Source organism: Pleurodeles waltl, chromosome 2_1, assembly GCF_031143425.1.
Source record: "Pleurodeles waltl isolate 20211129_DDA chromosome 2_1, aPleWal1.hap1.20221129, whole genome shotgun sequence".
Classification (NCBI taxonomy): Eukaryota; Metazoa; Chordata; class Amphibia; order Caudata; family Salamandridae; genus Pleurodeles; species Pleurodeles waltl.
Genome location: NC_090438.1, coordinates 269599643 through 269626166, shown reverse-complemented (window position 1 = coordinate 269626166; position 26524 = coordinate 269599643). Strand labels below are relative to the sequence as shown.

Below are 26524 nucleotides of genomic sequence, written 5' to 3'. Positions count from 1 at the left end.
GCCTGCCCATTACTAGACAGTCTAGCATAGTTGGTACAGAGGTTGAATCACATCATACTGATGATGTGCTCTCACATTATGCTGGTAGCCAAGCTGTTAGGGTGCCCTCTGTAAGGGACAGGTCTCCTTCTGTTCATTCCCATCATACCTCTGTATCTAGAAATGTCCCTCCCACCCACCCTGATGACAGATTGTTGGAAAGGGAGCTCAATAGATTGAGAGTGGAACAAACCAGACTGAAGCTCAAGAAGCAACAGCTGGATTTGGATAGACAGTCTTTAGAAATAGAGAGGGAAAGACAGAAAATGGGTTTAGATACCCATGGTGGCAGCAGCAGTATTCCCCATAGTCATCCTGCAAAAGAGCATGATTCCAGGAATCTGCATAAGATAGTTCCCCCTTACAAGGAGGGGGATGACATTAACAAGTGGTTTGCTGCACTTGAGAGGGCCTGTGCTGTACAGGATGTCCCTCAAAGGCAGTGGGCTGCTATCCTATGGCTATCATTTACTGGAAAAGGTAGGGATAGGCTCCTTACTGTAAAAGAAAATGATGCTAACAATTTCCAAGTTCTTAAGAATGCACTCCTGGATGGTTATGGCTTAACCACTGAACAGTACAGGATCAAGTTCAGAGATACCAAAAAGGAGTCTTCACAAGACTGGGTTGATTTCATTGACCAGGCAGTGAAGGCCTTGGAGGGGTGGTTACATGGCAGTAAAGTTACTGATTATGACAGCCTGTATAACACAATCCTGAGAGAGCATATACTTAATAATTGTGTGTCTGATTTGTTGCACCAGTACCTGGTAGACTCTGATCTGACCTCTCCCCAAGAATTGGGAAAGAAGGCAGACAAATGGGTCAGAACAAGGGTGAACAGAAAAGTTCATACAGGGGGTGACAAAGATGGCAATAAGAAGAAAGATGGTGAAAAATCTCAAGATAAGCATGGGGATAAGGGTAAAACCAAAGATCCCACTTCAAATCTTAAACACTCTTCAGAGGGTGGGGATAAAACAAATTCTTCCTCTTCTTCCCAACCTGCACACATTAAAAAGCCTTGGTGCTTTGTGTGTAAAAACAGAGGCCATAGGCCAGGGGATAAGTCCTGTCCAGGTAAACCCCCTGAGCCTACCACCACTAATACATCAAGCTCTAGTGCCCCTAGCAGTAGTGATACTAGTGGTGGGACTGCTGGCAACAGTCAAGCAAAGGGTGTAGTTGGGTTCACTTATGGGTCCATAGTGGAAACTGATGTAATCAGTCCCAAGACAGTTTCTGTCACACCTAGTGGCATTGGCCTTGCCACACTGGCTGCTTGTCCCCTTACAATGGATAAGTACAGGCAGACAGTTTCAATAAATGGTGTTGAGGCCTTGGCCTACAGGGACACAGGTGCCAGTTTCACTTTGGTGACTGAAAACCTAGTGCCTCCTGAACAACACATCATTGGACAACAGTATAAGATTATTGATGTCCATAACTCCACTAAGTTTCTTCCCTTAGCTATAATTCAGTTTAGTTGGGGTGGAGTTACTGGCCCTAAGCAGGTGGTGGTATCACCTAGCTTACCTGTAGACTGTCTCTTAGGTAATGACCTAGAGGCCTCAGGTTGGGCTGATGTAGAGTTTTATGCCCATGCAGCCATGCTGGGCATCCCTGAGGAATTGTTCCCTCTCATTTCAAGTGAAATGAAAAAGCAAAGGAGAGAAGGCCTGAAAACTCAGGATCCCTCTCCAGCAACAGGTAAAAAGGGTATCACAGTATCCCCTAACCACCCTACCATTCAGGATACTATTCCTGTGGTGGGAGAAACCTCTCCTGGGGTGGCACCTGTTCCAAGGGAATCATCAGCTGGCAAAGCTGGACTCCCTGAGGTGGAAGTACCTCTCTGTGGGATAACTAACATTGGTGAGAAAAAGAGCACCATTTTAGTTAACATGGAGCATCCCTCCAACCCTCCCAGAGAAACTTTAGTGCAGAAACTCTGCTCTGCCTCACAACACTTAGGACAGCATCCCTGCCCTAGTGTGGAGCTGATAGGACAGCATCCCTGCCCTGCTCCAACCCAAGAGAAACAGCATCCCTGTTCTCTCTTCCAGCCATATGGACAAAGTTTTTGCCCAGCTATGGCTTTTCTGAGACAGCATCCCTGTCTGGCATTTCCATCACTACAAATAGGTTCAGTGGACAATTCCCACTGCTCTAAACTAAAACTTACTGATAGAAACTCTGAAAATACATCTTCACATTGTTGCTTAGCTAAAAAACTTCAAACAGGGTGGTTTACATCCCCACAGGGAAGTAACCATATAGTGGATGATAAAGGGAGTAACCAGTCTATTGCAGAGCTACTCTCTACTTATCACCACTTAGACAATAAAGTCTCAACTGGCCAAGGTTAGCCTTATTGTCCTTCGTTTGGGGGGGGGTTGTGTGAGAAGGTAGCCTCTTTCTAGCCTTGTTACCCCCACTTTTGGCCTGTTTGTGAGTGTATGTCAGGGTGTTTGTCACTGTTTTCACTGTCTCACTGGGATCCTGATAGCCAGGCCTCAGTGCTCATAGTGAAAACACTATGGTTTCAGTATGTTTGTTATGTGTCACTGGGATCCTGCTGGTCAGGACCCCAGTGCTCATAGGTTTGTTGCCTATATGTATGTGTCACTGGGACCCTGTCACACAGGGCCCCAGTGCTCATAGGTGTGCATGTATATGTTCCCTGTGTGGTGCCTAACTGTCTCACTGAGGCTCTGCTAACCAGAACCTCAGTGGTTATGCTCTCTCATTACTTTCAAATTGTCACTAACAGGCTAGTGACCAATTTTACCAATTTACATTGGCTTACTGGAACACCCTTATAATTCCCTAGTATATGGTACTGAGGTCCCAGGGTATTGGGGTTCCAGGAGACCCCTATGGGCTGCAGCATTTCTTTTGCCACCCATAGGGAGCTCTGACAATTCTTACACAGGCCTGCCACTGCAGCCTGAGTGAAATAACGTCCACGTTATTTCACAGCCATTTTACACTGCACTTAAGTAACTTATAAGTCACCTATATGTCTAACCTTTACCTGGTAAAGGTTAGGTGCAAAGTTACTTAGTGTGAGGGCACCCTGGCACTAGCCAAGGTGCCCCCACATTGTTCAGAGCCAATTCGCTGAACTTTGTGAGTGCGGGGACACCATTACACGCGTGCACTACATATAGGTCACTACCTATATGTAGCTTCACCATGGTAACTCCGAATATGGCCATGTAACATGTCGATGATCATGGAATTGCCCCCTCTATACCATCCTGGCATAGTTGGCACAATCCCATGATCCCAGTGGTCTGTAGCACAGACCCTGGTACTGCCAAACTGCCCTTCCTGGGGTTTCACTGCAGCTGCTGCTGCTGCCAACCCCTCAGACAGGCAGCTGCCCTCCTGGGGTCCAGCCAGGCCTGGCCCAGGATGGCAGAACAAAGAACTTCCTCTGAGAGAGGGTGTGACACCCTCTCCCTTTGGAAAATGGTGTGAAGGCAGGGGAGGAGTAGCCTCCCCCAGCCTCTGGAAATGCTTTGTTGGGCACAGATGTGCCCAATTCTGCATAAGCCAGTCTACACCGGTTCAGGGACCCCTTAGCCCCTGCTCTGGCGCGAAACTGGACAAAGGAAAGGGGAGTGACCACTCCCCTGACCTGCACCTCCCCTGGGAGGTGTACAGAGCTCCTCCAGTGTGCTCCAGACCTCTGCCATCTTGGAAACAGAGGTGCTGCTGGCACACTGGACTGCTCTGAGTGGCCAGTGCCACCAGGTGACGTCAGAGACTCCTTGTGATAGGCTCCTTCAGGTGTTAGTAGCCTTTCCTCTCTCCTAGGTAGCCAAACCCTCTTTTCTGGCTATTTAGGGTCTCTGTCTCTGGGGAAACTTTAGATAACGAATGCATGAGCTCAGCCGAGTTCCTCTGCATCTCCCTCTTCACCTTCTGATAAGGAATCGACCGCTGACCGCGCTGGAAGCCTGCAAACCTGCAACATAGTAGCAAAGACGACTACTGCAACTCTGTAACGCTGATCCTGCCGCCTTCTCGACTGTTTTCCTGCTTGTGCATGCTGTGGGGGTAGTCTGCCTCCTCTCTGCACCAGAAGCTCCGAAGAAATCTCCCGTGGGTCGACGGAATCTTCCCCCTGCAACCGCAGGCACCAAAAAGCTGCATCTCCGGTCCCTTGGGTCTCCTCTCAGCACGACGAGCGAGGTCCCTCGAATCCAGCGACACCGTCCAAGTGACCCCCACAGTCCAGTGACTCTTCAGCCCAAGTTTGGTGGAGGTAAGTCCTTGCCTCACCTCGCTGGGCTGCATTGCTGGGAACCGCGACTTTGCAAGCTTCTCCGGCCCCTGTGCACTTCCGGCGGAAATCCTTCGTGCACAGCCAAGCCTGGGTCCACGGCACTCTAACCTGCATTGCACGACTTTCTAAGTTGGTCTCCGGCGACGTGGGACTCCTTTGTGCAACTTCGGCGAGCACCGTTTCACGCATCCTCGTAGTGCCTGTTTCTGGCACTTCTCCGGGTGCTACCTGCTTCAGTGAGGGCTCCTTGTCTTGCTCGACGTCCCCTCTCTCTGCAGGTCCAATTTGCGACCTCCTGGTCCCTCCTGGGCCCCAGCAGCGTCCAAAAACGCCAAACGCACGATTTGCGTGTAGCAAGGCTTGTTGGCGTCCATCCGGCGGGAAAACACTTCTGCACGACTCTCCAAGGCGTGGGGGATCCATCCTCCAAAGGGGAAGTCTCTAGCCCTTGTCGTTCCTGCAGTATTCACAGTTCTTCAGCCTAGTAAGAGCTTCTTTGCACCAACCGCTGGCATTTCTTGGGCATCTGCCCATCTCCGAGCTGCTTGTGACTTTTGGACTTGGTCCCCTTGTTCCACAGGTACCTTCAGACAGGAATCCATCGTTGTTGCATTGCTGATTTGTGTTTTCCTTGCATTCTCCCTCTAACACGACTATTTTGTCCTTAGGGGAACTTTGGTGCACTTTGCACTCACTTTTCAGGGTCTTGGGGTGGGTTATTTTGCTAACTCTCACTATTTTCTAATAGTCCCAGCGACCCTCTACAAGGTCACATAGGTTTGGGGTCCATTCGTGGTTCGCATTCCACTTCTGGAGTATATGGTTTGTGCTGCCCCTATCCCTATGTTTCCCCATTGCATCCTATTGTAACTATACATTGTTTGCACTGTTTTCTAAGACTATACTGCATATTTTTGCTATTGTGTATATATATCTTGTGTATATTTCCTATCCTCTCACTGAGGGTACACTCTAAGATACTTTGGCATATTGTCATAAAAATAAAGTACCTTTATTTTTAGTATAACTGTGTATTGTGTTTTCTTATGATATTGTGCATATGACACTAAGTGGTACTGTAGTAGCTTCACACGTCTCCTAGTTCAGCCTAAGCTGCTCTGCTAAGCTACCATTATCTATCAGCCTAAGCTGCTAGACACCCTATACACTAATAAGGGATAACTGGGCCTGGTGCAAGGTGCAAGTACCCCTTGGTACTCACTACAAGCCAGTCCAGCCTCCTACAAACACCCTCTACTTTGCCGGCTGTTGAAGGGAGTAAGATTTTCAATCCCCCCATTACCTAAATATTCAAAATTATGGGATGTCAATTTGGTCCTGAATTTGTTTTTATCTTGGCAGGACAATGCTGACTTGTCTTTGAAAATGCTTTCAGCAAAACTCACCATGTTACTTTGTTTAGTTTCTATTAAGCGACTGTCTGATGTTAGAGCACTTGATGTTACTTCCCGACAGTTTGCCCCCACAGGGGTCCTATTTTCTATTAACAAACGTACAAAAACTAACTTACGTACAGTTTTTTATCCATATTTTCCAGATCAACCTAAGCTCTGTGTGGGACAATGTCTCAAATGTTACGAGGAACGTACAGCTGATCTCAGAAAGTCCTCTGTTTCCCAACTGTTAATTTCCTTCCAAAAACCTCACAATCCCGTATCTGCAGCAACTCTTGCCAGATGGGTTCGATGGGTGATGTCCCTTGCGGGTATTGATGCCTCCACTTTTGGAGCTCACTCGGTTAGGGGTGCTATGGCCTCCAAGGCCTTCTGCGTTGCATCCAGGTTAGAGGACATTCTGAGATCTGCTGATTGGTCCAATGATAATGTGTTTAGGACATTCTATTGTAAACCAGTTCATACTGCTACATCAATAGTGATTAATATGCTTTAAAATAGCATAATAGGAGCCCCCGTTCTTGACATAAAATGTAGATTTTCGTAGTAGTCTATGACGGAAAGTCTTAATTTTATTAAAGACACGGAGGCGAGTATTATCCCGCCTCAACAAGGAGATATTTCTGATTTATCTTGTTTTTTCCCTCCCTTGCAGTTACCTCCACTCCAGCTCAACCTTCAACATGATCAGAAGATGATTTTGACAAACACCAACATATCAGCTGGTCGGTCGGATTCCTTCTGAAGCACTTTCTCTTCTCCCTACAGGACACCTGCTTCGCTACAGTTTTGTCTAGCATTGATCCAGGACTTTTGTTCTCTGACAATTGCAATTGCTATAATCCTTGCCATTTTTCCACTGTTTTCTCGTAACTCCTAGCCTTCTCGCATCAAGAAAGAGGGCTGCTCGCAGTCAAGCTTGGTTTAGACATACCTTCCATGGTTTCTGATTGGTGTATTCGTTATTACGTTTTTCTCTCCCATTGGCTTTCATGTTGTAAGCCTTTTTGGGAGTTGTAGTTTTCTTGACTGCTGCTGTTAAAATTAAAGCAAGTAAGAGAAGCATAATACTCGCCTCCGTGTCTTTAATAAAATTAAGACTTTCCGTTATAGACTACTAGGAAAATCTACATTGTCCCACTTGTTGGAGTGTGAGGATTAGTAATTGTGTTCGTACCATTTTTGGCAGCCCTGGCAATTGAAGTGGGTGATGCAAGCTGCTGTGGCCTCTAGGCAAGGGCCCTGACACTTATTTTTCAAAATTTATGCACGGGTTTCCTCCCTTCAAAGTTCAATATCTGTTGGGGGTTGCTCCGGCTACTAAGGGTGCAATATCTTCTGAGGGTTGCTGTTGCTCTCCCAGGTGCAGTATCTTCATCTTCTAAGGGGTGCCTCTGCTCTCCCAGGTGAAATATCTTTCTCTTCTGAAGACTTTCCCTTCTCTAGGACTGACCCCTTTCTCCCAGGTGCAGTATCTTCAGAGGGCTTTCTGCTTTTTTAAGCTCAATATCTTCTGGGGGCTGTCCCTGCTCTCCTAGCACAATTTCTTCTGGGGGCTGTTCTTGCTCTTCCGTGCTCAGTATCTTCTGAGAGCTGCCCCTGCTGTCCCAAGCTCAGTATCTTCTGAGGACTGCTTACCTTTCATGAGGGTTGCTACCACCCTCCCATGTGTAGTATCCTTTGAAGGTAGCCCCACATCCCTACTCTTCTAGCCTCAACATCTTCTGAGGGCAGTAAGGTCTCCCCCCACTCTCCCAGGCACAATATTTTCTGAGGACCATCCCCACACTCAAAAGCTCAGTATATTTTGAAGGCAGTGAGGGCTGCCTCCCACTCTTCCAGGCTCAGTATCTTCTTGCTGCCTCTTTTCTCCCAGGCTCAGTATTTTCTGAGGGCTGCCGCTGCTCTCCCAGGCTCAGTTTCATCTCAGGGCAGTGAGGGCTGCCCATCGCTCTCCCAGGCCCAGTATTTTCAGAGAGCTGCCACCACTCTCCAAGGATCATTAACTTTTGAGGGCTGCCCCTCCTTTTTTTCAGGCTCAGAGGCTTCTGAGGGCTGCCCCCACTCTGCCAAACCCAGTATCTTCAGAGGGCTGCCACTGAGGGCTGTCCCAGCTCTCCCAGGCATACTATCTTCTGAGATCTTCCCTTGCTCTCCCAGGTGCAATATTGTCTGGGGGCTACCCCGCTATCCCAGGTTCAGTATTCTCTGAGGGCTGCCCCCACTCTCCCAAGTGCAGTATATTCAAGGTCTGCCCCCAAGGGCTGCCCCAACTCTCCCAAGCATACTATCTTCAGACATCTGCCCTTGCTCTCCCAAGTATAATATCTTCTGAGGGCTGTCCACTCACTTGAGGGCTGCTCCTCGCTCTACCAGGCTCAATATGTTATGAGTGCATCCCTACTGTCTCAGATGGAGTGCCCCCCGGCATTGCCCTGCTCTACTAGGTGCAGTATTTTCGGAAAGCAGCACACATCCACCCGCCCCCATTCTTGGGGGCTTTCCCCACTCTCCCAAGTGCACTATCTTCTGAGGGCTTCTCCTGCTCTCCCAGAGACAGTATCTTCTGAGGGTTGCCATTTCTCTCACAGGCTCAGTATCTTTTTATAGCTGCCCACCCCACTCTTCAAAGTGTGTTATCTTCTGAGGGCTGCCCCTGTTCTTCCAGGCTCAGTATCTTCTGAGGACTTCCCGCATTTTTCAGGTGCAGTATTTTCTGAGGTCTTCCCCTCTCTCCCAGGCACAGCATCTTCTGAGAGCTGCACCTCTCTTGAGGGCTGCCCCACTCTTCCACTCTCCAAGGATGAGAATATTCTGAGAGCTGCCCCCTCTCTTCATGGCTACCCCCACCCTCCCACGTGCAGTGTTTTCTGAGGTAGACAGCCACTCTCCCAGGCATAGTATGTGCTGAAGACTGCCCCACCTCTCCCAGGTGCAGTATCTTCTGAGTGCTTTCTCCACTCTAACTGGTGCAGCATTTTCGGAGGTCTTCACCTCCTCTCCCAGGCACAGAATCTTCTGAGAGCTGCCCCCTCCCTTTGAGGGCTACCACTGCCCTCCTGCCCTCCCAGGTGCAGTATCTGCTGAAGGCAGAGCAGCCCCCCTCGTTCTTGAAGGCTGCCCCCACTCTCTCAGGTGCAGTATCTTTTGAGGGCTTTCCTTGCCCTCCAAGGTACAGCGTTTTCTACAGTCTGCACCCGATCTCCCAGGCACAGAATCTTCTGAGAGCTGCCCCCTCCCTTCGAGGGCTATCACTGCTCTCCTGCTCTCCCAGGTACAGTATCTTCTGAAGGCAGCACAGCCCCACCCCTGTTCTTGAGGCCTGCCTCCACTCTCTAGGTGTAGTATCCCTAAGGTATGCCCCAACTCTCCCAGGTGAAGTATCTTCTGAGGGCTGGCCCCACCCTCCCAGATTCAGTATCTTCTTAGGATTGTCTCCACTATTTCAGGTGCAGTATCTTCTGAGTGCTGCCCGCACTCTCCCATGTGCAGTATATTCTGAGGGCTGCGCCCACTCTCCCAGTTGTAGTATTTTCTGAGGGCTCTCCCCACTCTCCCAATCGCAGTATATTCTGAGGTCTGCCCCCGAGGGCTGCCCATACTCTCCCAGGCATACTATCTTCAGACATGTGCCCTCTCTTTCCCAGGTGTAATACCTTCTGAGAGCTGTCCCTTGCTTTACCGGACTCAGTATGTTATGAGGACATCCCCGCTCTCTCAGGTGAAGTGTCCCCCAGGGACTGCCCCCGCTCTACCAGGTGCCGTATCTTGTGAAAGAAAGCAGCACAGCCCCCCTCTCCCATTCTTGAGGGCTGTCCCCACTCTCCCAGGTGCAGTATCTTCTGAGGGCTCCACCTGCTCTCCCAGGTGAAGTATCTACTGAGGGCTTTCCCTGCTCTCCCAGAGCAGTATTTTCTGAGAGCTGCCCTGTCGCTCCCAGGCCCAGTATCTTCTTATAGCTTCCCCCTAGCTCTTTTAAGTTCAGCATCTCCTGAGGGTTGCCCCTGCTCTCCCATGCGTAGTATCTACTGAGGGCAGTGAGGGCTGCCCCCACTCTCCCAGGAGAAGTATCTTCTGAGGGCTTCCCACATTCTTCCAGGTGCAGAATTTTCTGGGTTCTGCACCCACTCTCCCAGACACAGTATCTTTGGAGAGCTGTCAACTCTCTTGAGGGCTGCCTCCGCTCTCCCAGGTGCAGTATTTTCTTGGGCTGCTTTAACTCTCCCAGGCTCAATATCTTCTGAGGGCTGCCCCTGCTCTCCCAGGATCAGTATTTTCTGAGATAGGCACCCCCTCTCCCAGACACAGAATCTTCTGAGATGCCCCCTCTCATGAGGGCTGCCTTCGCCCTCCTGCTCTACCATGATCAGTTTCTTCTTAGAGCTGTCCCATCTCTTGAGAGCTGCCCCACGAGCAGTATCTTCTGAAGGAAGAGCAGCCCCTGTTGTTGAGGGCTGCCCCCACTCTCCCAGGTGTAGCATCTTCTAAGGGCTGTTCCCGCTCTCCCATGTACAGTATTGTTTAAAGTCTGTACCTGCTCTCCCAGGCTCAGAATCGTCTGAGAGCTGCCCATTCTCTGGCGGGCTGACCCCACTCTCCTGCTCTTCTGTGTAGTATCTTCTGAAGACAGTACAGCCCCCCACCCCTATTCTTGAGGGCTGCCCGACTCTCTCAGGTGCAGTATCCTCTGAGGGCTGCCACCACTCTCCCAGGTGAAGTATATTCTGAGGGCTGCCCCCACCCCCCCAGGTGCAGTATATTTAGAGGACTGCCCCCACTCTCTCAGGTGCAGTATCTTCTGTGGGGTGCCCATACTCTCTCACGTGCAGTATCTTCTGTGGGCTGCCCCCACTCTCCTAGGTGCAATATTTTCTAAGGGCTGCCTCCGCTCTCCCAGACTCATTAGCTTTTGAAGGCTGCCCACACTCTCCGAGGCACAGTATCTTCTGAGGGATGCACCCTCTCTCCCAGGCACAGAATCTGCTGAGAGCTGCCCTGCCTCTCCCAGGTGCGGTATCTTCTGGGGCCTTCCACCGCTCTCTCTGGTGCAGTATTTTCTGAGGTCTACATCTGTTCTTCCAGGCACATAATCTCCTGAGAGCTGCCCCCCTCTTAAGGACTGTCCCTGCTCTCCTGCTCTACCAGGCTCAGTGTCTTCTGAGAGTTGACCCCTGTTCTTGAGGGCTGCCCCCACTCTCCTGTTCTTTCAGGGGCAGTATCTTCTGAAGGCACCGCAGCTCCCCCACCCCCTGTTCTTGAGGGCTGCCCCCACTCTCCCAGGTGCAGTATCCTCTGAGGGTTGTCCCCAGTCTCCCAGGTGCAGTATCTTCTACGCAATGCCTTCACTCTCCCACGTGCAGTATCTTCTGAGTGCTGCCCCCACTCTCCCAGGTGAAGTATTTTCTGAGGTCTGCACCCGCTCTCCCAGGCACAGAATCTTCTGAGAGCTGCCCCCTCTCTTTTAGGCTGCCCCCACTCTCCTGCTATCCGAGGTGCAGTATCATCTGAAGGCAGCACAGCCCCTCTGTTCATGAGAGCTGCCCCCACTCTCTCAGGTGTAGTATCCTCTGAGGGCTGCCTCCAGTCTCCCGGGTGAAGTATCTTCTGAGGGCTGCTCCCACTCTCCCAGGTGCAGTACCTTCTGAGGGGTGCCCCCACTCTCCCAGGCCTAGTATCTTCTGATGGGGCACCCACTCTCCCAGGGGCAGTATTTTCCAGGGGCTGCCTTCGCTCTTTCATGCTCAGTATCTTTTGAGGGCTGCCACCACACTCCCATGCGCAGTATCTTCTGAGGGAGGCACCCACTCTCCCAGGCGCAGTATCTACTGAGGGAGGCACCCACTCTCCCAGGCACAGTATCTTTTGAGAGCTGTCACCTCTCTTGAGGGATGCCTCCGCTCTCCCAGGTGCAGTATTTTCTAAGGACTGCTTTCACTCTTCCGGGCCCAATATCTTCTGAAGGCTGCCCCTGCTCTCCCAGTGAGGTCTGCATCCGCTCTCTCAGGTACAGACTCTTCTGAGGGCTGTCCCTTCTCTTGAGGGCTACTCCCTCTGCTCTCCCTGGTGCAGTATCTTCTGAAGGCAGCGCAGTCACCCCTCCACCCCCCGCCCAACTCAACCCATCGGTTCTTGAGGGCTGATCCGCTCTCCAAGCACAGTATTTTCTGCGATCTGCCCCCACTCTCCCAGGTGCAGTGTCTTCTGAGGGCTGACCCCGCTCTCTCAGGCGCAGTGTTTTCTGAGGGCTGCCCCGCTCTCGGCAGCGCAGTAATCTACAAAGGCCGCCCCCTCTCCCGGGCGCAGGAGAGGTGCTTGGCGCCTGTTCCCTGCCTCGACTGCGTGCCTTCAAGTAGTTCGCTGCCTCTGGTTGCTCCTCAGGGCACAGTCACGCAGAAAGAGTCAATAAAATGTGCACCCCACAATGGAAGGAGGACAATAAATCCACCCTCCAGGTCACAGGTCAACTCGTCACTGATTGAGATATTCGCTACTTTCCCTTTCAGGCAGGAGAGGCTCTGGAAATGTTCCGATAATTGAAATAGGTATTTTTAACACGACATAGTGCTTGCAGAGGGGCCGGCCTGACATGACTGAGAGATTGGTCGCCAGCTTGAGCACGGCTGCACGCCCAAAGCCAATGATGATGTGCTTCGTTTCCATCTGTGAACCCCACTTAAAGACACTTGTGCGGTGAAATATTAAATTATAAAGCTGAGCTGACCTTGTGAAATGATTCTCTTCTCAGCGGTTCATTTAACTTTGAAATATGTTGACTTGTCATTCAGGAAATGTATGCAAGTTTATTTTTTAAACATGCATTTTTTATATTCAACTTGTGCTTCTATCCTTATACTAAGACGTCTAGGACACAGGCAGTACCGGCGCAGGTTACAAATTATCCAGGCTAGGGATGGTGCCACATTACATTAACTCTGCACTAGTGCAAACAACGGCGCAAATTCATATGTGGGTCAGATTTGCTCCTAGTGTAATAGAGAACTAGGCAAACGGGATTTGCATAAGGGTATATGGGCATGCTTTGACTGTTATGGGGTTACTTGCTAACATTTTGCCCAGGTTCTTGCGTGGGATAAAAACAATTTAAGACATTTCTTTATTCTACTTTCTATTTGAAAGGTCTGGCGCAGCACAATCCCCCAGAACAACCCCTAGTGCAGTTAGGCCCAACTTTGTTACTTTTGCATACTTATTTGATAAAGTAACCTTTCAGCACTTTCAAACATGAAATATGCGATGCCATAAACGGTGAATTTAGTTTATTTCATTTGCTATGACACAAGTTAACAAATAGTGCAAATCGTGTTCTTTGTTTTGAAGGGGACTGTTGGTAAGTTGGATGTCTTCATTTAGAGTTGCCGGTATTTATTTCCTTTTCAAAGAGCAAAACAAGTTACATTTCGTTTCCTAATTTTTCGCCCCAAAAAAACATTTTCTGTACTATGGACAGCACGTTTTGCGCCATCCTACATCACACAGACAGCATAAGTGCTGTAGTGCAGCTGCCGTGATATTACACCGGTGCAGACTTTTTGTAATATGGTCTGCGGTGTATAGGTTAGCGGGATAAAAGTGCCCACGTCAGACTTTTCACTTGAGTATTCCCGAAAATGCAAAAAAGGTCTATATTTACGTATTCGAACACTTTTAACGTCAGTCGAAAATGTATGTCTATGTGAAAAGAAAAACATGTTTTTTTTTACTAATGAATGATAAAGAAAAATAAGTTCTTCGAGCTGACTTTGCGCTGGTTGGCGGACTCAACGCATATCGTACTGGTGGAATCGGGCCATAAACCGGAAAAAGCAGCGCACAGTTGTTGCTTGTGTTTTTTTATGGGAGGGCCCTTACATAGGCAGGATGTGTCTCTTTGGGAGAAAGCTGTTAAATCAAACACACGGTGTGTTATTTTCTAACTTGTGCGCCTCCGCTGCTGACCCGGTTTATGTGAATTTCTTTGGCGTTCTGGCCGCGTTCCCTCAACCTCCACAGACGTTTGCAATATTTAAGTCCGAGAATGTTCCACACACATGGCCAGAGCCTGGGCTTTGCTGGAACAGTGTTTTTAACAGAGTGCGGTGGCTGTACTGTGGCTGACCCCACAGTACCAACCTGCAGGTCTGAAAAGAGAAAAGTCTTAATATTATTGCGCCCAGTTCTGTCCTCCTTCTCGGAAATTTTCTAAATCCAACGAAGGCCAACAGCACGTGCAAGTCTCTAGCTCGCAAATGTTCTGTCTCCAAAGTTCGGAAGCCATTCTGGGAATTCACATGCCGGGTGCCAAGGGGCAGAGGAGGTTGCCAGGTGCCGATATGCGGGCGTTCAGAGTGTGTAACTCTCTACATTGCGAAGGCTGCCACCCTGCCCCCTGGTCAATGCCTGCCTCAGAAGGCAGTATGAGGTCTATGAAATAGCTCTTTGCGGGCGCTCAGAGGCATCGAGGGCCCCGTTCATCTCCACACAGGTCTTTCCCGTCTAAAGGAGTGTATCGTGCCAGTGGAGACTTTTTCCTGTTGTCCTCAGTACAGAAGGATAAGAAACCCGCCGACGACCAGCTCTCTGGGCGCCCTTTCGCCCCTGAAGTAGGCAATGCCAAGAGGCGTGGTTTAGTGAGTGCCCTTGCACTGTCCAACCCGCCGGTTCCTGGCTTGTAAATAATGCCAGTCGGACACGTGAAGCCTCCTGCCCCAGCCCTGACCGGACAGACAGGGCACGGCAGCTCTTCCCAGGCCTACCTGGACAGCGAGGCCGCTCCCTGTCTCCACGGAGCGATTTTCGGATTTGTGTTGTTTGCTTCCGGTGTAGTATACAGCTTGCTGTCCCTGTCACCGGGTAGAGAGTCGGGGAAGGCCCGGCTCAGAAGTCAGTTCATGTTCGTGTGAAGTAGCCCAAGGCAGTAATCCTGGGCCCTGTATGGTGTGGAGCGTGGTGCCGCCCTTGGTGTGTGTTAAGCAGGGTGTGTACAGTGTCCGTAGAGGGACAGGGTTAGCTCAACAGGGGCAGAGGTAACCAAATCAGGGATATAAGTCCCGGAGACAAGCGTAGTCAGCCGGTTGCTTCCAAGTTCAAGTGCGGCTGTGATTTACCGGAGCTGGCTGACAGCGCCGATGAAAGCGTCCGGCCCGTTTCAGCTCCCAGTTTAATGACTGTGCATTCGCAATGTGCGAAGGGCGCCGGGGAGGGGCGGCCGCTCGCAAACTCCAGTCATAGACGGAAAGGCGGACCGCACATTGTGCCTGCGCCCTCGACCACGCCGAGAGCGAGCCCGACCTGCGGCCTGTCCTGCGCGTGGGAGCGCAGGAGCTCGTGCGCAGACGTGCGCTGCAAAGTAAAACGAGCGAAACGCGAACCTCACGCACGCAAGTACACGCACAACGCTCCACTGACACGACGCATGCACACACAAAGTAACACAGGTAGTAGAAAATGAGAACATATAGGACCACGCACAACAACGGAACGACCCAACTGCTCCTGATGTTATTTAATTGAAAATACTCCGTACAAATGAAGCCGAAGACTCTAAAGACTGTAACTTTCTGTGGGCAAATACATTTGGCAATAGTGGGACAACGCATGCGCTGGTAACAGTGCTTTCAGGGTTAGGAGGGGTGGACACTTTTCCATTATTTAGACTGCATTCTGGGTCCCTCTCGTCGTCTTTTTGCCCAAGTCCCCCCCAAAAGAAATGTTCCTTACTGCAAAACAAGTCGAAAGGTAAATTCAGTTCTCTCCCTTCCTGCTGCAGGATCTCTGCCTTCAGTGTCCACAAACGCGGCTTATTGCATGCACCTGATAATGTGCTCTTGGAGAATAGTCAGACACAAATAGGCAGCCCAATTGCAGCAGCAGGCACAATTCTGCCACGAGGCAGATAAATACAGGAGGCCCTGAGGCACCACATCGACAAACAAGAAGGCACTCGGTTGTTTCTGAAGTACAGGATTCTGTAAAATATGTGAAATTGTGTTTCACAGGGACATGGTGATTCAGCACCCCTCCATGGCCCAATACTTTCCTCATTTTATCATGTAAAGTACAGCTTCATACAAGCTTCTAAAAGCAATCAAAACATGCGTCTTTGCGGTCTCCAAACATAAGACAAATATTGTCCTTGAAGAGGGCGCTGCAGCAACACCGCACCACGTTCCAATATTGTCTACGTTGGCACTGAAACATGTTTTTTTCATTCAAGCTTTTTATCACAACCCGAAACACAAAACAGAAGCGATGTCAGTGTGCGATCTACCGATCCACGCCACTCCTTTTCTTTGTAGCAATGACTATGTTCCAAAGATGAATTCGCCGTTGAAAAGAAACATTTAAACCGTCGCTTGTAAGTAAATTGATTGCAGTCTCGAGATAGGCCTCCGCGTCTTCATTCCCTGGCGCAACAAAGTGCTCAGTGTTTTGTCTCAAATAATCCTGACACTAGGCATATTTTCTGGTTGCATCAAACGTTTTTCTCTGAAATTCTGCATATTGTCACATGGCACAAAACATCAGGAAGCCGCCTGTTATCGCAGCACGTGTGTGATTTATTGTGGTTTGATCTGCATGCAACCTGTAGCAAGGCATGAGCTGTAACATTTTGCTAATCTCTGCAATAAATTCACCGCTGTCAGGCTCAAGTCTTGTTTAAAGCAGCCACTGCTGAAATGCATCCAAACACACAACCTTTCTACACTTTAAAATACTACTTTCCAGTTCAGCACCTCCTGTATGGGGGGAATAAAAGACCCCCGCCCCCAAACCTCTTAGCTGGTGAGGCCAGCATTTGGCACCCTGGATGCAACACGTTGAAAGCTTTGCTATAAAGTTTCGCCATTTGGCTAAAAGGTTACGCTGTGAACTTCACTTTCATTTCCAGGGGCTGTTTATTTTTACAGCCGACAACTTCACACATCTGGGCTAGCTAAGCCAACTCCACCCCCTTCCTAAGGCACACAGGAGAAGAAAGCAAAACGTCCCCTCAGCCAAATGCACACTGTCTGGTCCAAAACATGACTCTGTATTGTGCTTCTCATGAGTTGTCTTACACTGGCTCAAGCACCCCAAACAATGAGAGACAGGGTACGTCCGGCCTCTCTGCAAAGCAAAGGTCACTTGCCCCCCTTGGCCCCGGGTCGGCAACATCAGGGACACCTCACAACAGAATTCTCACTTGATGAGCTAATTGAATTATGTCTTTTTGTCAAGGAGACAACGGAACGCGTGCTTGGAGTAATTAATGACGTTATTAGGCGCTGAACAAACCTAAGAACGGACAGACACAGGTACTGCCCCGAGCAGTATCTTAATGGTACATCTGTGTTATGAGCCAATAAATTTGCGGGCAAGAGGTCTTTGCGCAAACTTGGTCGTGCTCCATGAAAAGGCAAGAACGCTGCCATAAACCTTTACAGCTCCCTATACCCCTCTTCCCCCCTCCCCCCAACAAGCCTGGGAGGGTGTCTGGGTGCCCTACATTCCTCAGAGGAGACTTCAAAGCCCGACTTCACCCGCTCCCATCCCACGGACCGGGGCCGGTTCCCATGCAGATTTATAGGAAATGAAAAAGCGCCCAAACCAGATTAAAAGACACAAGCGCTGCTCGCGGCCACCTTTCTCCCGGACAAAGGCTGGCAGGGCAGCGCGAGCGAGGCGCGGACATTCCTGGGGTTGCCTTTTTCTGAGATCCGCTATGACAAACATGTACTTAACCAGGAGCATATGAAGCAGGCAGCCGGGCTTTACAAGCGTCGCCAAAGAGCGCAGACTCACCTCCTAACTTTGAGAAGGTTCGGGCCAGTGCGGTTGATAGGTTTTCATGTCAGATTGTGTTACCGGTGAAGGGGCTTGCAGGGCGGTGGCTTTTGGCAAAAAAAGTGGGAACTAAAGGAGCCCGAAGCCGGCGTGCAGGGCTGATTGGGGGACGGGGTGAAAGGAGAGGAGTTATAAAGCGCTGCTTGAGAGAGCTGCCCTCAATGCCTCGCCTGTGAACTTCATCAGATTTGGGGTTTCCTGCAGAGAGCAGGCGGCAGCGTTTGAAAAGTAGCCCTCAATGGGCAGACTTTCGGGGCCCGGGCAGATCTCAGGATATTACAATCCCAGCCATCTTTCTTCTCGCCTTTTCTTGCCGCTCTTGCTCCCCAGAGTTCTTTGGAAATGCATCTCCCGAGGGGAACATGATTAGATTTATGAAACCGGCCATCACTCCTAGCCGAACAATTTCAAAAGGGAAATGTATTTCCGGAAATAAAAAAGCAAATTGGGTAGAGTTCACTTTTTTCTTGATGAACTGGAAGCGTTGCACAGTTGTAGTCGATTGGGACTCCTTTTTTTTGCAGACATAATTAAATGTTATTTGAAAAAAAAACACTATGTTGCCGAAACCGGTGAAACCCCGTGTGGGCGACTGACTGTTGATTTAAAAAAAAAAAAAAAAAACTCTCGGTGGAATATTAGTAGCAATCCTACGTTAAATAACTAGACAACTAGGTTTTCTCAAATGTTTAATATATATATATATATATATATATATATATATATATATATATATATATATATATATGTGTATGTGTGTGTTTGTGTGCAGGCACGAGTGTATTAAGACACTCACATACATATTTGTTATGTTATGCATACATATATTGCTGCATAATTTATGTATAGAAAGATAGATAGATAGATAATTTCAAATTTTCAACATGGTTTTCATTTCTTAGTTGCATTTCAAAACACCCATGTTTTACAACGCAAATTCAAACCTCGTTCATTATAATCTGACTTGAAAGGGTAGTAACAAACTGAAATGAAGGAATAATAAACGTTTTGCGTAGAAATATTTTTTGCCAGAAAATAGCGCATGGGAAATGTGTTCTATTCAATGTTTGAAGGCGGCAGACTAACATAACAGTGATTCCGTCGTTTAAGAGACACTGTACACAAATCCATACAAAGCGAAAATCATTCAAGAAAGTGAGCAACCCAAGAGATATTCTTTCAAATATATTCTTTTTAAGCATTGTTATTTTCAGTAAAACTGTGGAAAATTGCAATTTAAAGCGAGGGGTAAAGATTTGTATTCCTAATTATTTGGTTTAATATTTTAAACCAAATAAACACGGTACCCAATTAGGGATATAAAAACTAACAAAAAGCCAAATGTGCATGATCTACTAAAGGCAAACAACCAGGGAACGGATTTTCAAGTAAACAAAAAATATTTGGGACCCATCACTCCCCCTTCCCACACCCTTTAACCTTACCTGATAGGGGGTATGCTAGTCCACCAATCACGGGCTGCTCTCCAGCCCCGCACGGCCATTTTGAGCGGCGGTGCCTGTCAATCAAGAGTTATGGGGGCAAATAGGTGTCTGCGGGAGGTGTCACGTGACGCGTCGCGAGGCGCGCCTGCCATTGGCCGGCTGCGGGCCGCCCCCGGAGCGGGTTTATGTGCGGGGAGTGAGTGATTGACTCTAGCAGAGCCTGGACCTGATCCCGTCGGAGCGGAGGCTGCAGCGCGTACCTCGCAGGACCCTCAGACCCCCAGCCCCGCGGATTGTTTGTGCCTGGTCCGCAGGGGGTGCCTCTCTCCCGCTGCGCCGGACCTGGATTGGCAGCCCCTCTGTGCCGCTCCATGGCGATGCTCCTGGACGGGGGGTCGCAGTTCCCCGGCGCCCTGGGGGGCTTCGGGGCCCCGCGGCACCACGAGCGCTCGGCTGCGGAGCACCCGGGCATGGGCGGGCTGAACCCCTTCGCAGACTCCTCCTTCAAGCTGTCCCCGGGCCACCACGAGCTGTCCCCGGGCCAGAGCTCCGCCTTCACCCCGCAGGCTGCGGCGGGCTACGCGCTGGGCCACCATCACCACCACCACCCGGGGCCGCAGGTGTCCGCCTCGCCCTCCGCCTACGGGGGCGGCGGCGCTGCGTCCTACAACTCCCCGCGGGACTTCCTCTTCCGCAGCCGGGCAGCCGAGGCGGCCGCCCCGCAGCACCATGGGCTGTTCGCCGGCTCGCACCACCACCACGGTCCGGCGGGGGGCATGGCAGACCCCCCGAGCCACCTTCTCTTCCCGGCGGGGTTGCACGAGCAGAGCCCCGGGGCCAGCTTGGGCGCCTCCGCCGCGGGCCACAGCCAGATGCACCTGGGCTTGCGGGCAGGGGACTTGTTCGGGCGGCCGGACCCCTACCGAGCCGTGCCCAGCCCGCGGGCGGACCCATACGCCGCCCAGTTCCACAACTACAACCACATGAACATGGGCATGAACATGGCCGCGCACCACCACCACCACGGGCCCGGCGCCTTCTTCAGGTACATGCGGCAGCCGATCAAGCAGGAGCTGTCCTGCAAGTGGATCGAGGAACAGAGCCGGCCCAAGAAGGCCTGCGAGCGGACTTTCGGCAGCATGCACGAACTGGTCACTCACATGACCATGGAGCACGTCGGGGGCCCCGAGCAGAACAACCACATCTGCTACTGGGAGGAGTGCCCGCGGGCCGGCAAGTCCTTCAAGGCCAAGTACAAGCTGGTCAACCACATCCGGGTGCACACGGGCGAGAAGCCCTTCCCCTGCCCCTTTCCCGGTTGTGGCAAGATCTTCGCCCGCTCCGAGAACCTCAAGATCCACAAGCGGACACATACGGGTAAGAGTCACTGGACACAGCTGGGGGTAAGGGGCGCGGGAGCTAGCGCCACGTGGGGTGGTCGGTGTGCTCATGGAGTCCATGACCCCATCAGCTCTGGCGAGGGGACACTCTGTTGGGGAAAGGGTGACCCCCACAGACTAGGGTGTTATCTTGGTGGACACCCAGGCGAGGGTTTTGGAGGGACGGCGGGTCCAGAGGGGGTTGAAAGATTAACGAAAACCGGTCCCCGGAGAGACGAAAAATAAATTATAGACTGGGGCTAGGAATCGCTATGGCATATTTTACAGATCCAGATGCCCTCCAACAAGGTTACAATGGAATCGGTAGTGGCTTCTTAGAGCCTTACCGTGGCTTTTTAGACTTCTATGCTTTTTGTCTTTGGTGAAGGGAGTGCTTTTTTGAATTGGGCGCTTGTGCGGACTTTGATAACATGCGCTTTGGCTGAACTCTCCTACGAGGCGGGTATCGTGCGTGTTATTTGCGTGGCACATTACTCTTTCTTGGTCGGCAAATAATCGAATCGAACACTAATTCAAGCAGTTTGATTACTATTTTACATTTATTTTTCTTTAGTTTATTTCTACTCAATAAATAATTTATAAGATAGGCGGTACTTCCGATTAAGGGTAATAAACAGGCGAATTAAATATATGACCTTTTATTTATTTGTTTTTAGAGGCATATAAAATGACAAGCCATCCCAGTTTTCATATTATATGTGAACAGAGTGCCTGAAAGTGAACATTCTATGTACGAATTATTCAAAACTGAAATTAATATGCTGCTTCATGGTCGGTATGTTCTTTGTTGCTGGTTCGTTGTTGCGGTTGGTGCCTTTCAGCTTGATCGGCAACGCACTTGTTTTTGTTGTTGCTCTTCGGTACTAATTTCGCTCGACGGGGACCTGCTATGACCTTTGAATTAATGTTATTCCCACCTTAGCACACTCACTAGATAGGATGGTGGCTCTTGTCCGATCAGCAGCAATTGTCCTCGAGTTGAGACCCATTTCCGTCCTGATGGGCCCATCAGAATCGTCTGAGCGGGTGTGGATTGCTTGCAAACGATTTAGGTCTTTGCATACATTCTGTTAAGCGAACTATACACATGCTAATTAAATCTAATTTTCGCCTACTTCCGTTCTTTTGCAGACTTGATTGGCACGTCTCCTAATTAAATCAGTGATACTTTTGTCATAGTATTTTTATTTGGAATGCTGTGTTCATTGCAGCTCTTTACAAGAGGGTCGAAAGTGGAAAAAAAGTTTGGACAAGAGCACGTTTCCCAGTCTTGTGTAGAGCGTCTTAAACCTGTCTTTGGCACCGTGAATTAATGCCCATTTCCTTTCGAAAGCGAGTGCCCCGGCCATTCCTCGACACTTCACTTAGCAGAATCGTTGCATCTGAAAGCGGCGCTTTGCAAACAAGACAAAGGGGCAGATTTAATTTAACTGTAAGACGACAATCGACCCTTTGTCGCTGCCTTTTCCTATTACCTCACCGAGGTGTTGTCCTTTAAACTACAAAAGCCGGGTGGAAGTGCTCCCTCTAACCTGATTTATTTCTCGTTGCGTTTGGCCTTGAAAGGGGGAAACTTTTCGGTCTAGGCCCAATATGGAAACCGCGAGAAGACTGAAAACCGAGCGTAGCCTCGCCGTCCACAACCTCTCCTCGCCCGTGCGCTGACTGACCCCTCTCATTTCTGCCCCGCATTCTCCTCTTCACCCTGGCACTGCTCCTTAGTACTGCCTCGCATTCTCCTCTTCACCCTGGCACTGCTCCTTATTTCTGCCCCGCGTTCTCCTCTTCACCCTGGCACTGCTACTTATTTCTGCCCCGCGTTCTCCTCTTCACCCTGGCACTGCTCCTTATTTCTGCCCCGCGTTCTCCTCTTCACCCTGGCCCTGACTCTCTCTCATTTCTGTTCTCCTGTTTCCTCTTCACAATGGCACTTCTCATTTTTGTCCCATTGTCCCCTCTGCACACTGAGAGCGCCTTGCCCTCTCCTTATTTCTGTCCCGGGCCTCCCCTACTTACGGGCAGAGCCCGGTCCTCTCCTTATTCCAGTCCTCTCGTCTCCTACACGCTAACAGTGCCTGGCCCGCTCCTCTTTTCTGTCCATACTGGCAGTGCCCGCGCCTCTGTTTTTTTTAAGTCCCGCTGCCCCCCCCCCCCGCCCCCCCCTTCACCTTGAAAGTAGCGCCATTTCACTTCTGGGCCGCGGCCTTCTATTGACTCTGACGGTCCTTTCCTAATTTCCGACTCCGGGTTTTCTCTGCCCCAACAACTTTTCCTCGTGTTCCTTACACCCCTCACCCTTGTCTTCACACTGCCCGCATTACTACATGTGTAATTCCTATCCTCGGCTTCCTCTTGCCACCCGCTGTCCGTTCCTCGGTTCACTCGATTTACCCCCAGCCTCATTTCCACCGAGATACCGATGTCCTTTCCTCTGTTCTTACCCTGCATTCGCCCAGACACGACTTCCTTTCTCGGTTCTGACACCTTTCCTCTGTTCTTATACCCAGGCACTGGCCGTCCTTTCCTCTGATCTTACCCCAGCCTCCTCTTCACCCAGACACTGACAGTACTTTCCTCTGATCTTGTCCCAGCCTCCTCTTCGCCCAGGCACTGACCGTCCTTTCCTCTGTTCTTACACCATCCTCCGCTTCACTCAGGCCACGGCCGCCATTTCCTCTATTTTTACCACCCCCTCTGCTCTCGAGGCAGCATCTAACTACCCTTTCCTCTGTTGCACCAACCCTCTCCAGGCAGTCTCGGGCTGCCCTCCCTCACTCCCACACTGACGGCCTTTCCTCTTCTATCCCGCAGGTGAGAAGCCCTTCAAGTGTGAGTTCGACGGCTGCGACCGGAGGTTCGCCAACAGCAGCGACCGGAAGAAGCACATGCACGTGCACACGTCAGACAAGCCCTACATCTGCAAGGTGTGCGACAAGTCGTACACACACCCCAGCTCGCTGCGGAAGCACATGAAGGTAAGGGGGCGGGACATCCCTGCCTGGCAGATGTCCTGTAATACTGTACAATAATAATCGGATAATGCCCGTGTACTGGGGCGAGAGCACCAGGCCTTACAAACACGTCCTGAGACCTCGATGGGCCTGTTCATGGGGATCTAGGCTGTGTCCCCAAACTCACGGCTGTGGTGTAAAAGCAACCGGTGATCACTCCTGACTGGCAGGGATACCCAACGTGTCCGTGTGCACTTGTTGAGAAAGAGGACACCTCTACTGAGCTGATCAGTGTACACAGAGTTTAGTAAGCATTAGTCCCACATTATTTTTTGGCAGGAACACCTGTGGAGTAACACCGATGTCACACTCCATTTGTATTATAATAGGAAAGGTATATGAGCTGATACACATTTTTCTACATTCGTACAGTGTTTTACAACAGCCATAATCCTTGAACAGAAAATATAATACATAATAAGTATGCTCCGCTTGTTTAAAAGAGGTGTATTATTTTCTTAGAACACAAACACCTACATAGATTTATGAGTTCTAAATATATAATATAGTAAAGGGTTTGTATAATGTGCAAATGTATATTAAAGTATTGGTTCTCTGTAATGCCTAAAGGTATAATAATGTCTGTATAACTTTTACTGTATAATATAACATCGGGCCTGGAATAGTTTGCAATTGATTTTATTTTTATTTTTAGATACCCCCCCCAAAAACATCTTTATAGATCGGAGCAACATCTTTTTGCCCCACCACAACACAAAAAACACAAACAGCCAAAAATGGTTAGACATTTTTATTTTTAAATTGCCTCCTTGTCCGTAGTAAGTTTTCTTAATTTGAGCCAAAGTGCTCAACACTGCAGTAGAGAAGTGCAACCAGAAATACAGCATTGTAGGTGGATTTTTTTTTTATACTTGTCCGAGGTTTCGAATCTCTTTGTACATCATTTGTCCTACGCGTTTTCGTTTTACACTCGACAGGGAGAGTGATTCTTTATCCCACGGCGATCGGTTTAAAATGTGGCTGCAGAATGGCACGGGGGCGATTACTGCGGTCACTGTTTGCACAGACATAGACCAACGAACAAGGCCGTGACCTTGAACATTCTTTGCAAACAGTCAGGCCCGAGAAGCGTCCCCCATGCGTGGCTGGTGGGCAGAACTACATCGAATTCCCGTCCAATAAGTTGTGCTTTTAATATCACTTTATCTGTTTCTGAACCAAAGACGTTTTGGCAATTAACCCATTCGAAGAACAGGGGGATTGATTGTGTTTGCATTTTTTGACTGACCTCCATTGATATGTGTTTGAATTATTATTAAACGAATACATTACCCCCCAGATGACGGAGTTGAAAACTAACGTGTGGTATAATTCTTGTTAATTTCAGGTTCACGAATCTCAAGGGTCCGATTCGTCTCCGGCTGCCAGCTCGGGCTATGAATCTTCCACTCCCCCCGCCTTGGTGTCTGCGAGCAGCGAGGAGACGACGAAGGGCAGCTCCGGAGCCGTCCAGCAGAGCGGCGGCGGCCTGGGCCCCAACCCGGCGCTGCTGCCGCCCAACTTCAACGAGTGGTACGTGTGAGGCCGCCGGCAGCCACACGGACTGTGCGTGGACTGGACCAAATGAACTGCCCGAGGACCTGCGGGCCGCCGCCCGGACCAGGCGGCTCTTACTGAAACCACATAGGGCTGCGTCTTGGGAACTGCGAGCTGAACCGGGAGGAAACTGGAGGCATCCAAACTCCGGACTAACGTCCCCTTTCTCAGGATTAGAAAACAACTTTTTTTGGCATCGGCCTTGCCATCTTTCCCCTCCCCCGTCTCCGTTTTCATTTTAACGCTGTCGTCCCTTTTTTCCGCAAACAGAAATTTCGGGGGCTTTTCGGGTGTGTGTTTCAGTGACCGGAAGCCTCCCTTTCGCCTTAGAGGTGGTTGTCGAGCTCTCACAGTCTTAAACCGTGCCAAAGTTCTGTAATGTCTTGAACCTTATAAAGCATCACACCGTGAATGTACTCTTTGTCTGGCGAGCCCCGAGCTCTTCGCTATTTTTTCAGGGTGGGGACGTGTTGTTACTACACAGATTGTGGCCGTTTAGTCTACAGTTGCCTTTTGTAATAACTCTTGTAAATACATATCCATGATGCCATATTTATCGTTTGTAATTTAATTATTGATAACAAGTGCCGGGAACTGAACAATATTTATGGAAATTTTTGTTTTCTAACAAAAACTCTGTACAGCTTTTGGTTATAACTGCTTTAGCATTAAAAATTTATTGTTTTCAAGGAACAAAACCGAACATTTGACTTGCCGAGTCTTTTTCTAGGCAGCAGACAGAGTGTGACACAGGGAGAGGGATGGGGTGGTGGGTTGGCACAGAGAGTACCCTGTCCGCGCTCTTTCCACCTAGGTCTTTGGTACCGACACACAGACATGGTCATTGTGAACTGTAGGCTGCAGATAAAAAGCAGGTTTTAATCATTGCCTATACCATGTGAAGATGATGGCTCGCTGAGCAGACTGTGAAGAGGGGCCGCTGAATCTCCCATATCTCAGAGATATTTATTGGCCTTGTGTGAAATGGGGCTCCTCTGAAATGTTTGGAGGCCCCCCGAAGGGCGCAGTGGCCTGTGTCACATCCCTGAGTCCAAATATGCCCAGCGTTGCCAGCTATGATGTCCTGAGCCAACATTTTCTAGCCGAACCTTCTTTTAACATTCTTAGATAAAAGGATATACACAATGGCAACCCGCGGCTGTTTACTAATAGGAGCAGAAGTGTGTGTTTGTCTGAATCAACACACATTAATGGGTGCAACGAAGCTGGTCGATGCATTGCATATTATTTGGGACACTGGCTCGGTGAATTCATCACTTCTTGTTGACATCTGCTGTGAGCTGCAGGTCACTCTCACCTGGAGTCCTTTAGAGTCAAAAACAACCTTTTATCCATAGGAGGTCAATACAGGCTCCATCAAATGGAGGAATTCTCACCCACCACTACTTTATTGTTGTTATTGATCTGTTATAGGCAACGCAGGCACCATGGGTTGTCCTGGTACCAGTGAAGTATCTCTGCTGTTATTCCCATATATGACACATGCTCTATGGAAAGAGGTATTATGGAGCACACA

At 49.7% G+C, this 26524-nt stretch overlaps 1 protein-coding gene and 1 long non-coding RNA gene across 6 annotated transcripts in view; one reads left to right on the top strand and one right to left on the bottom strand.

The window, feature by feature from the left end:
- Positions 1-17913, bottom strand: part of LOC138263152 (uncharacterized) — a 241335-nt gene extending 223422 nt beyond the window's left edge. For all 5 annotated transcript variants that reach the window (XR_011199279.1, XR_011199278.1, XR_011199277.1 and 2 more), the window contains exon 1: positions 17533-17913. This is a non-coding gene — a long non-coding RNA (uncharacterized lncRNA). The remainder of the gene's footprint in view (positions 1-17532) is intronic.
- A 1206-nt stretch (positions 17914-19119) lies between these two features.
- Positions 19120-25690, top strand: ZIC3 (Zic family member 3). Its single transcript, XM_069212437.1, has 3 exons — positions 19120-20396; positions 23231-23394; positions 24779-25690. Exons 1-3 carry the CDS (start codon positions 19391-19393, stop codon positions 24971-24973), a joined length of 1365 nt encoding a protein of 454 aa, XP_069068538.1. The 5' UTR covers positions 19120-19390; the 3' UTR covers positions 24974-25690.
- The last annotated feature ends 834 nt before the right edge of the window (positions 25691-26524 follow it).